Source organism: Nomascus leucogenys, chromosome 13 (genome assembly GCF_006542625.1).
Source record: "Nomascus leucogenys isolate Asia chromosome 13, Asia_NLE_v1, whole genome shotgun sequence".
NCBI classification, from domain to species: Eukaryota; Metazoa; Chordata; class Mammalia; order Primates; family Hylobatidae; genus Nomascus; species Nomascus leucogenys.
The window spans coordinates 13,233,505-13,249,430 of NC_044393.1; the positions used below are offsets into that span (position 1 = coordinate 13,233,505).

A 15,926-nucleotide genomic window follows, 5' to 3' on the forward strand; every position below is an offset into this window, starting at 1 on the left:
GCTGTGGCTTAATCACATGGGATTTCCCTCCAACTCTCCCTGGCCCCTATTTCAGGCGCTGGGAGGAGAAAGAAGCCTGGGAGTGCCCAACACTCAGCAGATACTCACCCTTCTGGAAATGAGTGTCCTCAACTACTTGTCTAAAAAATTAACATTAGCTTTCTCCTTTCTCTTCTTTTTTGAGATAGGGTCTCGCTCTGTTGCCCAGGCTGGAGTGCAGTGGCACGATCTTGGCTTGCTGCAACCTCCACCTCCCAGATTCAAGGGATTCTCCTGCCTCAGCCTCCCGAGTAGGTGGGATTACAGGGGTGCGCCAGAGCACCTGGCTAATTTTTGTATTTTTAGTAGAGATGAGGTTTCACTATGTTGGCCAGGCTGGTCTCGAATTCCTGACCTCAAGTGATCTGCCCACCTTGGCCTCCCAAAGTGCTGGGATTACAGGCGTGAGCCACCGCACCCAGCCAACTTTCCATCCAGTGCGTGCTCTTCCTGAGCACACTGGGGCATGCAGAGTGTCCAAGCTCCCTTCGATAAAAAAGGTCCCAGCCAATACAACACAGCCATGAAAATGATCTACACTGACACAGCAACAGTGACACCTCCCAAGGTAACATCAAGCCAGTGAGGCCAGAGACAAGAGATGACACACTGTAGGTACACATCCTGTGCGTCCTCTCTTTATACAGAGCACAGAAACAAGAAACTCCAGTCCATATGGTTAGATGTCAGTATGCTGTCAGCCTGGGGTGGGGGTGGGCATGGACCAGAAGGGGGCATGAGGGGGCTGCTCAGTGCTGATAATGTTGGTTGCTCAGTCTGGTGAGGCTTAAATAGATACATTCAGTTTGTGAAAAATTTAGTGAACCACTTAGGCACCCCTTTCTGTAATGTAAATTATACTTCAATAAAAGTTTGTGCCAACACTACATTTTGGGAGGCCGAAACAAGAGGGTCCCCTGAGCCCAGAAGTTCAAGACCAGCCTGAACAACATAGGGAGATCCTGTCTCTACAAAAAATAAAACAAATTTGAAAAGTTGCCAGGCATGGTGGTGCACGTTTGTGGTCCCAGCTACTTGGGAGGCTGAGGCAGGAGGATCACTTGAGCCCAGGAGTTTGAGGTTTCAGGGAGCCATGATCACACCACTGCACTCCAGGCTGGGTGACAGGTGTCTCACTTAAAGAAAAAAAAATTGTAAAAGTTACCTCAATAAAAAAATGCTGGCCGGGCACGGTGGCTCACACCTGTAATCCCAGCACCTTGGGAGGCCAAAGTAGGATGCTCACCTGAGGTCAGGAGTTCGAGACCAGCCTGGCCAACACAACGAAACCCCATCTCTACTAAAAACACAAAAATTAGCCGGGCGTGGTGGTGTGTTCCTTTAATCCCAGCTCCCTGGGAGGCTGAGGCAGGAAAGTAGCTTGAACTCGGGAGGCGGAGGTTGCAGTGAGCCAAGATTGTGCCACTGCACTACAGCCTGGGTGACAGAGTGAGACTCCATCTCAAAAAAAAAAAAGAAGAAAAGAAAAATGCTGACTTTTCCAGAAACAAGGGGTCTACCTATATCTTTGAATTCCAAAAATTGTCCTAAACTATTTCCTTGCTTTTCTGTTTTTAATTTTTAAAAACATTTTTAGCCAAGATCTCGCTCGGTTACCCAGGCTAGAGTGCAGTGGCATAATCATGGCTCACTGCAGCCTCAACCTCCCAGGCTCAAGCAATCCTCCCACCTCAGCCTCCCAGTAGCTGGGACCACAGATGTGCACCAGCGCGCCCAGCTAATTTTTGTATTTTTGGTAGAGATATGGTCTCATTATGTTGCCCAGGCTGGTCTCAAACTCCTGGGCTTAAGCGATCTGCCCACCTCGGCCTCCCAAAGTGCTGGGATCACAGGCATGAGCCGCTGCACCTGGCCTCTACTCTATCTTGCCAGGTTCATTATTTTAGGCTTCCTTGAAAAACTTTTTTGGAGTGTGGGGGACAGGGTCTTGCTCTGTTGTACATGCTAGGGTGCAGTAGAACAATCACGGCTCACTGCAGTCTTGAACCCCCTGTGCATAAGCCACCCTCCTGCCTCAGCCTCCCAAGGTGCTGGGATTACAGGCATGAGTCACCTTGCCCAGGCAGATTATCTTGAAATTCTAATACAGGTCTACAGTTCAGTCCTGTATGTGCATAGGGGAATTATCTGTGTGTTCTTGGCTCTTCGAGGAATTCCAGAAATACCCACTGCAGGTTGAAGCCACGGTGAGAAATCCGGAGTGTTAGGACAATAGCAGGAAACTCATCTGCATGGGAAGAAATGTGGGTAAACAAGCCTTTGAAGACCCTGGGGGTCCTAATGACCTCTGCATTCTTGCTGGGAATCCAAAGGCCGGGACTCTCCCCTCCCTCAGCTGGAGCCTCATCAACAGATGCCCAGGATCAGGCCCTGGCAGGTGAGGCACAGGAGGAACCTTCTAGAAAATGCTGCACAGGTGAAAAGGAAACTATCACTCCCCATCATTCTCACACCAGACCAGGGCTGAACTCTTGACACCTTTATTGGAAGGATCCTCAAGACTGTGGGCACCGAGGTCTGGGGGCAACAGAACCAGCATCCACCCACCCACAGTGGCAGAGCGCACCCCGTGCAAAAACCCATCACAGAGAGAAGGACCATGGAGCCCCTGCAAAGCCATCATGGAGAGAAGGAAAGTCCCCACTGTCCATCAGCCCCGGCCAGGCCTGCCTGGCCCTTCAACCCCTGTAGAACCCCAGGCAGGCCGACGTGGGAGGCATCTCCACACGTGGGTTCCAACTGCTTCTCCAAACCCTGTGGCCTCACATGAGGCAGGGTGGAAATTTGAAAATGGCAGCAGGCTGGGCACGGAGGCTCCTGCCCGTAATCCTGCCACTTTGGAAGGCCAAGGCGGGTGGATCACTTGAGCCCAGGAGTTTGAGATCAGTCTGGACAACATAGTGAGACCCCATCTCGACATTTTAAAAAATATTTTTAAAATATAAAATAAACAGCAATACAAAGAAAAAACCCTCAAGCTGCAGCATGTACGCAATGTCACTTTCCAGCCTTCCTGATGGGAAGACCACAAAGCTCACAAAGGCCGAGGGCAGGTGCGGGGGTGGTGCTGTGCCCCCCCGGCGTCCGCAGGAAAATAGTCCTCCGTCCTATACAGTGTGGGCAGCTCGTACGTCATGGGCACCGGTGCAGGTGACTTCTGGAATGATAAGAAATGGTGCTCTATCAGCGATTTGGGTCCACTCGTTCCATGACCCAGGAATTCCCGGTCTACAAGTTCATCCTGCAGGACTCGCACATATGACCAAAGACGCTGAGCTCCTCTGACAGCACTGCCTGTGACAGCCAAAGCTGGCCACCCAAAGGGACCAAGGCATCCATGGCAGGCCCTCTCCACAACGGAATACTCTGTAGGTATCAAGAAGAGCCAGGCAGCCCAGGCGCAGTGGCTCATGACTGTAATCCCAGCACTTTGGGAGGCCAAGGCAGGCGGATCACTTGAGGTCAGGAGTTTGAGGCCAGCCTGGCCAACACAGTCAAAGCCCGTCTCTACTAAAAATACAGAAATTAGCCGGGCATGGTAGTGTGCACCTGTAATCCCAGCTACTTGGGAGGCGGAGGCAGGAGAATCACTTGAACCCAGGAGGCGGAGGGTGCAGTGAGCCGGGATTATGCCACTGCACTCCACCTGGAAAACAGAGTGAGACAATGTCTCAGGGAAAAAAAAAAAAAGCCAGGCAGATCAATACGTTCTGGCAGAGAAGGACTAAGAAAGCAAGGTGAGAAGGGTAGACATGTGACAAAGCGACCTATACCGACACGTGACAGCTCTGCAGGGCCATCCCAGAGCCTGGGTACGGTGGCTGTGGTTGGTGGCATGACTGATTTTTTTCTTTTGAGATGGAGTCTCGCTCTGTCACCCAGCCTGGAGTACAGTGGTGCCATCTTGGCTCACTGCAACATTCACCTCCTGGGTTCAAGCGATTCTCCTGCCTCAGTCTCCCGAGTTAGCCAGGATTATAGGCGTGCGCCACCACGCCTGGCTAATTTTTTTGTTTTTTTGTTTTTTTTTTAGTAGAGATGAGGTTTCGCCATGTTGGTCAGGCTAGTCTCAAATTCCTGGCCTCCAGTGACTCGCCCACCTCGGCCTCCCAAAGTGCTAGGATGACAGGCGTGAGCCACCGCGCCCGGCCAGGACTGATTTTTTTTCCACTGTGTACCCATCTGTGCTGCCTGGAGTTCCTGCCATATGCATGTGCTACTCTTTCAAAAAACAAAACCATTTTAAGAAGTGCTTCCTCGTTTCTGGTGAGGATTTTTGTGGAGGGAGGCGGAGAAGGGGAGATTTCCCATCGGGCCGCTCACTGTGCTCTGGCTGGTGGGCTCCTGCAGGCTGCTGAGCATCTCCAGGAAAAACCAGGTCACCAAGAACCACCTGGAATGATGGCTGTCAAACTTGGCCATGCGCTGGAACCTCCTGGGAGTTTTATGAAATACTGATGCCCAGGGCCCACCCCAGGGAGTCGGATGTCACTAGTCGGGGGCGTGGCCTGGGTGTGGGACATTTCACAGCTCCCAGGTGATTCTCATGCAGAGTCCAGGCTGCAAGGACCATGGCCTGCACCAGAGGAAGGAGAAGGCTCCTGGGCTGCTGCTCCTGGTTGGAGCCGGTGGAGATGTGCAAGGATGCAGGGTCAAGGCGGACAGAGGGAGGGGACCTTCTCACCACCCCCAACCCTGTCCCCCAACTCCCTGCACTGCCTCGTCTCCTGGCCACCCCTGCCCACTCTGGCTGAGACCCAGTTCTGGCTACAGCTAAAAGCTGGGTGTCAGTACAGGGATGTGGGCTCCAGAATGTGGCCAATGACAGCTCCCCCACTGCCAGACACCTCTGCAGGCCCCTCCCCATGCTGCCTGCTCCCCTTCCCTCCCCTCCCCCTGCACTTGACACCATGACCCCAGTGCAGAGGGGGAGATCAAGACTCAGGAGGTGCTCTGCCCCAAGTCACACATCCTCCAAGCATCTGTCCACCAGCCACCAACTCACAGTGCACCAGGCCAGCCCTGTCCTGTGCACTGAGGACACAGCTGTGAACAAGACAACCATCTCAGCCTTCATGGGGCATGGCACTTAGTGGGGACACAAATAAACCAGGAGAAACAATGCCACCCTATGATGCGGGCTAATGGCAGGACAGGCACAAAGGCCTGGGGAACCCAGATGGGGCCTCAGCTCATCCTAGAGGGTCGGGGGAGTTTCCGGGGGCTGAGCTGTCTAGGACCTTCATAGCCTCAGCAGCAACTGGCCAGGAGTCAGGAGAACGGAGGTATGGAGGTACCAAGAGCCGGTGTTCCAGGCCGAGGGAACAGCCTGTGCTGAGTGGGTGGAGTGTGGGGGCTGCGGGGATCAGCATGTAGACAGGGAGGAAGCCAGACAAAGGGCTGGGGTCCACTTGGGATCTTGCAAGCCAAGCTATGACCTTGATCCCATGAGCACTGGGGGCCTTTGCAGCTCGTAAGCGGGAGGCTGTATGATGAGGTCTGCGCTTCAGGAAGAGCAGGAGAGAGAATACACTCTAGGGGCGACAGTGGAGACAGCAGGAGGCTGTTTCATCTGTCCCCCAAAAGTGAGAGTGGCCAGGTAATCACGTCTGGACTCCAGGGCCTTGACTTACCACCACACCACACTGAGCCTGTTGCAGAAGGGAACCATCAAAGGATCTTAAATAAGGTAAAACATGCGCTGACATCTAGGGACCTCATACCAGCCTGCGTCACCACCTCCACATCTGGAAAACCAGGACAAGTGACGCACCCGGCCAAGGGTGAACCTCACACACGGCGAATGGAACGTTCTGCCCAGCCAATCCTCAGTCAGCCACTCTTGGCTCAGCCTGCTCAGGGGATGACTCAGGAGACGAGGTCTATTCCCACCTGCCCCTCTTCTCCTAGCACGTTCCCTAGCTGCCCCTGCCTCTGTGGGTCAGTGGACACACGTCCCCCTGATGGCACTGCAATCAGAACACAAACAGGAGCTGGGCCACAAGATACATCTCCAGCCAGAGGGCTGTGGCTGGTGGGTAACCCACAGGTGTGGAATTTCACCTTCTTTCTTTTTAATGATGGCCTGAGAACTGGCTGTCATAGTATCTAGAAAATGCAACATTCAAGTGAATCATGGGAGTTCAAAGCCCGCCCCTCTCATCCTGACACATGACTAGGGGCCAAAGAGTGTTCTGTGATCTGAAAAGACATGGCCCTTCTTCTCCTGGTCCTGAGGACCCAGGCAAGGGTCAGGGTGAGCAGGCCAGGCCAGAACCAGTGTCTGGCCCTGCCAGGCGGCCTCTCCTAGGCCAGCTGGGCCTCATCCCAACCCCCTGTTCTTTTCGAAATGGTTCTATGAAGAGGGATGGAGTTTCTGTCTCCTCCCTCAAGGAGATGGATTCTAAAAATGGAGGAAAAATCAATATCATTATGAAGAAGCCAAGGAGAGGGAGTGGTGAGAGGCCACTGGCAGCTCTAGATGTGATCGTGTCTTTAGGCCTGGAGAGAACTAATGCAAGAAACTCCCAACAATCGCATCCTTCCTGGTCACAGAGGGGAAAGGTCGTCCCTGCATTCAGACAAGGGGGTCGCAGGGAGACAAGCTCTGTCGGTGTCTGGCCAAACGTCACAATGGATTATTGAACAGCTGCTTCCTGTGCACTCAGAAAGGAAGTCAATCACTAGGAGCCCCCAGGGGCTCCCCGGAGAACAAGCGTGCTTTCCTTTTTCAGGGGGGCCACTGGCCTGGAAGACCAGACAAAAGGCTGCAGAGGCTAGTGCCGCTCCACATCCACTCAGGCCCAAGCCTGACACCTTGGACGACACACTGGAGACATGTGGGTGAGTAACCCACAGCTCTTTGGAGAACTGGGCTGAAGTCAGTCAGGCAGGGGCAGAGGGGCATGAGCCAGGAAGCTCAGGTGTTTCCTCTTCAGACCAAAACACAGTCTTGGAGAGTGGTGGGCATTGGTGGGCGCTGTTTCAGCCTGTCTGTCCACTTCCCCTTGGGGTGATAGCATCTTGATTTTTTTCTTTTTTCTTTTTTTTTTGAGATGGAGTCTCGCTCTGTTGCCCAGGCTAGAGTGCAGTGGCGCGATCTCGGCTCACTGCAAGCTCTGCCTCCTGGGTTCACGCCATTCTCCCGCCTCAGCCTCCAGAGCAGCTGGGACTACAGGCGCCCGCCACCACGCCCAGCTAATTTTTTTGTATTTTCAGTAGAGATGGGGTTTCACTGTTAGCCAGGATGGTCTCAATTTCCTGACCTCGTGATCCACCCACCTCAGCCTCTCAAAGTGCTGGGATTACAGGCGTGAGCCACCATGCCAGGCCCCTCTATTTTTTTTTTTTTTTTTTTTTTTGAGACAAAGTCTCGCTCTGTTGCCCAGGCTGGAATGCAATGGTGCAATGGTGCAATCTTGGCTCACTGAAGCCTCCGCCTTCCAGGTTCAAGCAAGTCTCCTGCCTCAGCCTCCCAAGTAGCTGGGATTACTAAAGGCACCTGCCACCACACCCAGCTAATTTTTTTGTATTTTTGTAGAGATGGGGTTTCACCATGTTGGCCAGGCTGGTCTTGAACTCCTGACCTCAAGTGATCTGTCCGTCTTGGCCTCCCAAAGTGTTGGGATTACAGGCATGAGCCACCACACCCGGCTGCATCTTGATTTTTCTAAGGGATCCCCTTGTGCCCAACTCCCCATCTGAGCAGCTCCCCACCTCCTCCACAGCTCAGGCTGGGGCCAAGAGCGGGCCTAGCCCATGTGAGCAGCTCACCCTCCACCCACAGAGATAAGTCCAGGAGTAAACATGTGACAGGGCCACTGCGATTCTTGCTACTGGGACAGGGATGCTCTCCCCAGAGGCTCCTGGGAGTTCAGGCGATAGGCTGCTCCTGCCACCCCGCCAGGGGCCCGCCTGAGAATGAACCCTGCACAGAGGGATGCAGAGTTAGAAGACGCGGCAAGACAGAGTCTTGCCAATATCACTTTGAGCACGTGAACCCTATTTTGCTGAAGGCTGGAGTTACCCTGGGGCTTTTCCTGTTCATGAGCCTCAAAATTATCTTCTTTCTTTAAGCCACACTGACCAGGGTTGCTTGTAACTAAGAGTCCTGCCTGAAATAAATAATAAACCCCCAGGGGTGGCAGCAAGTGCTTTGAAACCAGCCGCCTGAATCAGCAGGTAAGGGCTGGTGTGTGAGGCTGAAAACAACCAGATGCCCGCAGGGCTGTCAGGCTGCAGACGCCCTGGCGGGTGGACAAGACCACGCCCCAGAGGCAGACCCCCTCACCGGCACACCCGCATGCCACGGAAACCACTTTCACACCCATTCTCTCTTGGATTCTCATGGCAGCCTGCAAGGGAGGAGTCGCTATGTCTCAGAGGTCCCAGGAGGGAGGGAGCACTGGAGCTGGGGTCCACTGGGGCCTGTCCAGCCCCAAGACCAGCCCCTTGCCCATCGCCCTCTAGGGCTCCTTGAGGATGGAGCAGCAAACTCAAACCCTAGGGTTTTCACCCTTGAAAATCTCAGAGAAGACTTCAGAGCTCTCCACCTCCCACCCCCACCCTCCGGCTGGGAATGAGTCCCCACTGGGGTCCAGGAGGTGCGTCCAACCCTTTGGAATCTGGCTCCCCACCCCCGCTCCCAGGCTGTAGGCAGGAATGTTCTCTGCTCTGGGATAGGATAGGTCAAGACACAGAAACCTGACACGGCTGTGAGCTCCTCCGCAGCCTACCCCCAGCCCAAGGCCCGCCTCTGCCACACGGAGTGCTGGGGCGCAGGGCCTGGCTGCTTTCAGAGTCTCCCCACACCCCCGCAGCTCCCTGCATCCACCCTGCACACCTGAGTTCCCAGACCTGCAGGGCACAGGCCAAATGCATGTGTGCTGGGTCGGCTTCGTGATTTTGTAAAACTGGAATTAACTGCAAACATGTAAAAATCAGATTTCCCGTGAAAAGCAGACTGCCGGTTTCTCTTGGAAAATCAGACCATTAGGCAGCTCCGGGCCCACAGTCCCTCATGGCTGAAGGTGGCTGAGCTGAGGAGCCCCAGCCCGTGATCCCCACGGTTCCTGTGACCTGCTGCGTCTGGCTGAAGCCTCAGAGTTGGCCCCGGGCAATCCGCAACACCCAGCAGCTCCGTTTCTCACAAAGACCCCAAATGGCTGTCACAGCACGTGACAGGGTGAAGCCTCAGGCCCCGGCTGGGTTCACAGCCTCTCTTCTGAAGCCCCCCAGTCAGAACAAGCTCTGCTCTAAAGCCAAGCCCACCACCTCAGGGCCTCCATTTGCCCTGTGCTGCCCTGTTTCTACAAACCCTCCGCAGCCCCTCGCCAGTCTTGGCCCACCCGCATCTCCCTCTTGGGAAGCCCTAATCGCACATCCCTGACCCTGCACGGTTTTCAGGTCAGGGTCAGCAAATGTTTTCTGTAAAGAGCTAGACAGTAAATATTTTAGGCTTTGCAAACCGCACAGTCTCTGTCACAACCACTCAATTCTGCCCAGGTAGTATAAATGCAGCCATAGACAATATGTAAACAGAAGGCATGGCTGTGTGCCAATAAAACTTTATTTACAAAAGCAATGGCAGGCTGGGTGTGATGGCTCATGCCTGTAATCCCAGCACTTTGGGAAGCTGAGGCAGGCGGATCACCTGAGGTCAGGAGTTTGAGACCAGCCTGGCCAACATGGTGAAATCCCATCTCTACTAAAAATACAAAAATTAGCTGGGTGTGGTGGCGGGTGCCTGTAATCCCAGCTACTCGGGGAGGCTGAGGCAGGAGAATCACTTATACCAGGAGGCAGAGGTTGCAGTGAGCTGAGATCACGCCACTGCACTCCAGCCTGGGCAACAGAGCAAGGCTCCATCTCAAAAAAAAAAAAAAAAGGCAGTGGCAGGCCAGATCTGATCCCTTAGTTTGCCTCTGCATTCAATCTGTCCTCCCAAATAGAACAGGAACAACAAACCCTTCCCTATATCTCCCTTCCAAGTGAGCACTGAATAGTAGGTCATCAGACATGGCTAGCCAGTTGCAGGGCCAGGCCCACCTCGGTGACTGTCCTTGGGCCTGACTTTTATGTGGTTGGCTGTTCTTGGGTGACCACTGCAGCCCCAGCCAGTCCTGGCTCGCCCAGAACAGGCAAGAGGCACAGGTCAACAGGGCTGCTGGGCCCAGCATCCTCCACCCCAAAAGGAGGGGCGGACACACTGTACCCCTACTCGCAGGCTGGGATCCGAGGTTGTCCAGGGTCTGCCCCAGCCACCCACAGCCCCACCAGAGCCTGGGCCAGCCCCTGGGAGCCTGAAGCCTCAGGCCGGCCAAGTGGAGGAGCTCAGGTGCCTGCTGCCAGAGGCCCACCTCCATCCCCCAGGGCACTGGGCACCCCCAGTGCCAGGGAGCTTGAGAGAGGCCCATCTTACTGTGAAAACAACCATGCCTACTACACACTAGGTGACACTACTTCTAACCCCACAGCACTCTTTAAGGCAGGGTTTCTTATCCTCCTCAGCCTCACTTTCTTCCTCTACAAAACGGGGATAACGCCGTCAGCTTCACTGAGTCCTGCCTGGAGCACGGCTGTGAGGCTGGAGGTGCTGCAGCTACCTTGAGACCAGGAAGACAAAATCCACATGCTACGGATGGCAGAACAGCAGCCAGGAGAAGCCTGGGTCCCTGACTACTTCCTTGAGACGCCCTGTCAGCTCAACCGGCCACCTTAGTACTTCTTGTCACAAGTAGGAACACCAACCTATTTGCTCAAAGCACCAGGTGCAGCCTGATGTACACATCCTCTTGTTCTCATGATCCCTCTGTTAATAGTGAGTCACCCAAGTCACACAGAGAGGAAATGCGCTGAGCTAGGACTCAAGCCCAGGTTGTTTAGATAATGAAATGAAAGGATCAGGCTGAGCATGGCAGCCTGTAATCCTAGCCTTTGGGAGGCCAAGGTGGGAGGATCGCTTGAGTCTAAGAGTTCAAGACCAGCCTAGGCAATAGAGCGAGACCCCCACCTCTATAAAAACAAAAACATTAGCTGGTCATTGTGGCACATGCCTGTAGTCCCAGCTACTCAGGAGGCCAAGGTGAGAGGATTGCTTGAGCCCTGGAGGTCGAGGCTGCAATGAGCCGTGATTGTGCCACTGCACTATAGGCTGGGCAATAGAGCAAGACCTGACTCAAAAAAAGAAAGAAAGAAAGGATCACCCAAGAAGTGACAACTGCTAGATGCAAAAGCAAGCAGACAAGGAGAAGATGCAAATCACAAAATCATTCCAAAACAATTCCAAATTGTTTGTCTGCATATGCCCCTCCTCTCTTGAGTAGGGCTGCACTTAGTGACCTGCTTCCAAAGAGCAGGGTATGGAAAGTGGGGAAAGAAACTGCACAGTGGAGAAACCTGGCAAACATCACTTCGGCCAGGTGACCCACGTCCAGCAGCATCAGTGCTGAGCCATGTTGAGTATCCTTGCTATGATGTGAAGAGCGCCTTACCTCTGCGGTCTTCCTCCCCCAAACCCACAGCCCTGCTCTAAGCATGAGAACAACATCAGATAGGCCCTAATTAAAGGGTATTGTTCAAAATACCTACCAGATATTCTTAAAACTGTCAAGGTCATCAAAAACAAGGAAAGTCTGAGGCTGGGTGTGGTGGCTCATGCCTGTAATCCCATCACTTTGTGTGGGTGTTTTTTTGTTTTTGAAATGGAGTCTCTCTCTGTCATCCAGGCTGGGGTGCAGTGGCGTGATCTTGGCTTGCTGCAACCTCTGCCTCCTGGGTTCAAATGGGTCTCATGCCTCAGTTTCCCCAGTAGCTGGGATTACACGTGTGAGCCACCATACCTGGCTAATTTTTGTATTTTTAGTAGAGACAGGGTTTCACCATGTTGGCCAGGCTGATCTCGAACTCCTGACCTCAAGTGATCTGCCCAAAGTGGGCCTCCCGAAGTGCTGGGGTTACAGGAGTGAGCCACCATGCCTGGCCAATCCCAGCACCTTGGGAGGCCAAGGCAGGAGGATCCCTTGAGCGCAGGGTTTCAAGACCAGCCTGGGCAACACAGGGAGACACCATCTCTACAGACAAAACCCAAAAAACAAAAAAATTAGCTGCGCGTGGTGGCATGCACCTGTAGTCCTAGGTACTTGAGGGGCTGAGGTGGGAGGATCGCTTGAGCTCTGGAGGTCAAGTCTGCAGTGAGCCATGATCTTGCCACTGCACTCCAGCCTGGGCAACAGAACGAGACCCTCTCTCAAACACAACAACAACAACAAAAACCCAAGACCAAAAACACCAAACCAAACCAAACCAAAACAGGAAAGTCTGAGAAACTGTCACAGGCCAGAGGAGGCTGGGGAGACATGATGACTGAACGTAGTATGGGATCCTGGAACAGAACAAGACTTTAGGGAAACAGAAGCAACTGTGGACTTGAGTTCATAATGTGTCAGTGTTGGTTCCTTAGCTGTGACAACGCACACAGTAACATGTTAACAACAGAAGAAGCTGGCCGAGGGGTACAAAGAGAGTCTCTGTACTATCATAGCAACTTTGCTCTAATTCTGTAATTTTTTTTAAAGCCAACAGAAGAAACAGATCAGTCTCACTCCATAAACCAAGCCCCAGCCTCTCTTAATTCAACCTCAGTGACCAAGAACGGAGCATTTACAGAGTGCCCAGCCCGCGATGGGACCTGAAGGCTCACAGAGCATTCATCCTCACAGTGGCTGAGAGAGGCAGGGATCCTCCATCTCACTTTGCAAAAGGGGAAACTGAGGCTCAGCGAGTCACTTGGCCATAACCACTCAGCTGGGAATTGGCAGAGGTGGGGTTTGACCCCCGGCCTGCCCAGCTCCAGCATCTGCACTGTCCCAGCACACAGGCATCCCCGGAGCTGTGTGGGGCTGGGGGTGAGCTCTCAGTCAGGAACCAGGATGTCCCTTCAGCATCTGCCCTCCAACCTCAGGACCCTCAGGGGTTACCTGATCTGGCCCACTCAGAGAGCACAAACAGGGCACCTTTGGTCAGCATCCGGCTTGCAGACAAATTTAAAAATGAGTTCGTTGCCAACAGTGAAGAACTGGGATGTTCAAATAAACACTGAGTGTCTATTTCACTAGAAAAACCGAGCTATCTGGCCACCGCGGGCCCACATTCCCGCAGGGTGCAGTGAGCTGCCCCATCAGCCAGGACACGCGCTGTCTGGTTTGCCACTGTCCCTGCCTGGCCTGCAGGACCTGTGGAGCCCTATGGACATCCAAGCTGGCAGTGGCTCCGGGCTCACAACACCAGGCCAAGGCTCCGTAAGGCTGAAGAGGATGCCGGTGGAGAGGCCTCTTCTTATCCTGAGCCCTACAGGTAAGGGACTGCTGACCTGGGGCCCCCACCACTGCCAGTGGCTGCTGTCCCTCCCCTACTGTCTCCTCCAGAGCTTACAAGAGCCGTGAGTGAGGACCTGTGATTATGCCCACTGTACAGATGAGAAAGCAGGCTGGGAGAGAACAGGGCTAGGCCACGTGCCCAGGGTCCCAGCTGGTCAAAGGCTGAGGAGAGACTCAACTGGGCTCTTCTGAGCTCTTGGTGGCAGCCCCCACTACCGCCCGCCCCCAGGGCCTGTCCCCTAGGTCCCGGGTCACAAGTAGGAAAGGAGCCTGCTATGTCCTGGCCCTGGGCTTTCTGTACCTCAGCCTGTCCTGCCTGCAATGTTTGTGTCTGCTGCAGGGCCCTAAGTCTTCCAGAACACTCTGACAGCTGTGAGCAGAACCCCTCCCATTTCTCTGTAGGCAGCCCCTGCATGTCCAATCCTGCCCTCGGGGTTGGGCTGGACAGCCTTGCAGAGCTTGTGCGGGCACCGGCCCCTTCCCATCTGAATCCTCCTGCCCACTCCAGCCCAGCCCTGACCTCAGCCTCTGCCGGCTCAGTGACCACAGCAGCTGGTGGACATGGGAGGCTGCCTAGGCCCTAGTGACAGAAGTACAGGGCTTGGGGCTGCTAGAGCTGGCAGCCGGTGCGCAGGGTGAGCCAGCAGCAGGGACAAGCTGGTGCAATCTTGTTAAGGTGATGCTGACCCTAGGGGGCAGCTCTGGAAGGTTCCTGGATTCCCACAGATTCTGCTTTTAGCTGGAGGAAAAGCGTTAACATGGAAACCAGAAGAGGAGTGGCCCCAGAAGTCTTGCCAGCTGCTGGCTACTAAATCCAAGCTCACACACAGGGACAGCAGTCGGAGGAGTCGGTGTCACGGCACCCTCCAAAACCAGGGCTCCGTGGGGTACCAGCTCCTGATAGGGTCTGGTCCCTCCAAACTTGGCCAACAAACTCTGCTGGCCATGGGCCAAGTCCCTTCTTTCCTCCTGCCCCTCCCCATCCCTCTGTCCTAGAGTCCTGATTCCCTCCTCCTTCAATTGATGGTTTAGTGACGGAGTCATCCTACTTGACCACCAAGGCGCCTGGGCTTTGCTCCTGTCACATGGCCACTGACTGTAAGTGTCTCATCACCTTAGACACACAAGTATATCTTTATTTTTATTTATTTATTTTGAGATAGAGTCTTGCTCTGTCGCCCAGGCTGGAGTGCAGTGGTGCGATCTCAGCTCACTGCATCCTCCGCCTCCAGAGTTCCAGTGATTCTGCTGCCTCAGCCTCCGGAGTAGCTGGGATTACAGGCATGCGCCACCATGCCTGGCTAGTTTTGTATTTTTAGTAGAGACGTGGTTTCACCATGTTGGCTAGGCTGGTCTTGAACTCCTGACCTCAAGTGATCTGCTTGCCTTGGCCTCCCAAAGTGCTGGAATTACAGGCATGAGCAACTGCGCCCGGCCAAAAAGTCATTTGAATATAAATAAAGCACACAGAAGGCGGCAGATGCAAAGTGCTGGGGGAATAACACAGATAACAATTGCTGTTAAATGGTATCAATAATGCTACTTTGAGAGGCCGGGGTGGGCAGATCACCTGAGGTCAGGAGTTAGAGATCAGCCTGGCCAACATGGTGAAACCCTGTCTCTACTAGAAATACAAAAAAAATCAGCCAGGTGTGGTGGCGTGCACCTGTAGTCCCAGCTACCCAGGAGGCTGAGGTAGGAGAATCTCTTGGACCTAGGAGGTGGAGGTTGTAGTGAGCTGAGATCACACCACTGCACTCCAGCCTGGGTGACAGAGCGAGAGTCTGTCTTAAAAAAAAAAAAAAAAAAAAAATCAATCATGATCCATAGTAAGGACAATAGCAGCTCCCCCTTACCCTATCCCGATGATCGCACACAACAATCCTCTGCAGGGATATGAATGGTGATCCCATTTTATAGCCATGGAAACTAAGACTCAGTGGGATTTAGGAACTCACTCCCCGGTGTGATGCTTGTACGACAGAGTGGGCCGGCCTCTGGAATGTGCAAACCCATGCAATCAGGCCTCAGGCATGGGCTACCGCTCTGCTATCCCTGTCTTGAAGTTCTTAGTAAGTTTGACAAAGGGGCCCTGCCTTGGCACTTCAAATTGTCACCTGAGATCTGTGTGCCCTCGGGATGGTGTTCTTCATCCTGTGCTCAGTCAAAAGGATGACTAGAGGAAGGCGCCATGGATGAGCCCTGGGCACGGAACAAGGGACAGCATGGTGCTGGCGCTCCTGGCTGAGAAAACACCGTAGGGCAAAGGGCGGAGGTGGGAACGGTGGTAGAATTTGGGGGATGGGGCACATGAGCAGATGGATTTGGCTGGAACTGGGATTGACCCACTCGCAGGACAGAGCAGCAAATGGAAGAGTTCTTCGTAGCCCAGGGCAACAAACCAACAGCTGTGCCCAGTGGCCTCGCTGGGTTCAGGGGTTCCCTATCACACTGAGATCCACCTCCCCAAGGGAGGCAGCTTTAGGCCCA

General features: G+C 53.8%; 1 protein-coding gene across 1 annotated transcript in view; it reads right to left on the reverse strand.

The window, feature by feature from the left end:
* Positions 1-2,524: 2,524 nt before the first annotated feature.
* The window catches only part of BCAS4 (breast carcinoma amplified sequence 4), an 84,557-nt gene continuing 71,155 nt past the window's right edge, over positions 2,525-15,926 (reverse strand). The window contains exon 5 of the mRNA XM_004093099.2: positions 2,525-3,217. Within this exon, the coding sequence (XP_004093147.1) occupies positions 3,095-3,217 (123 nt within the window). The 3' untranslated portion in view covers positions 2,525-3,094. The remainder of the gene's footprint in view (positions 3,218-15,926) is intronic.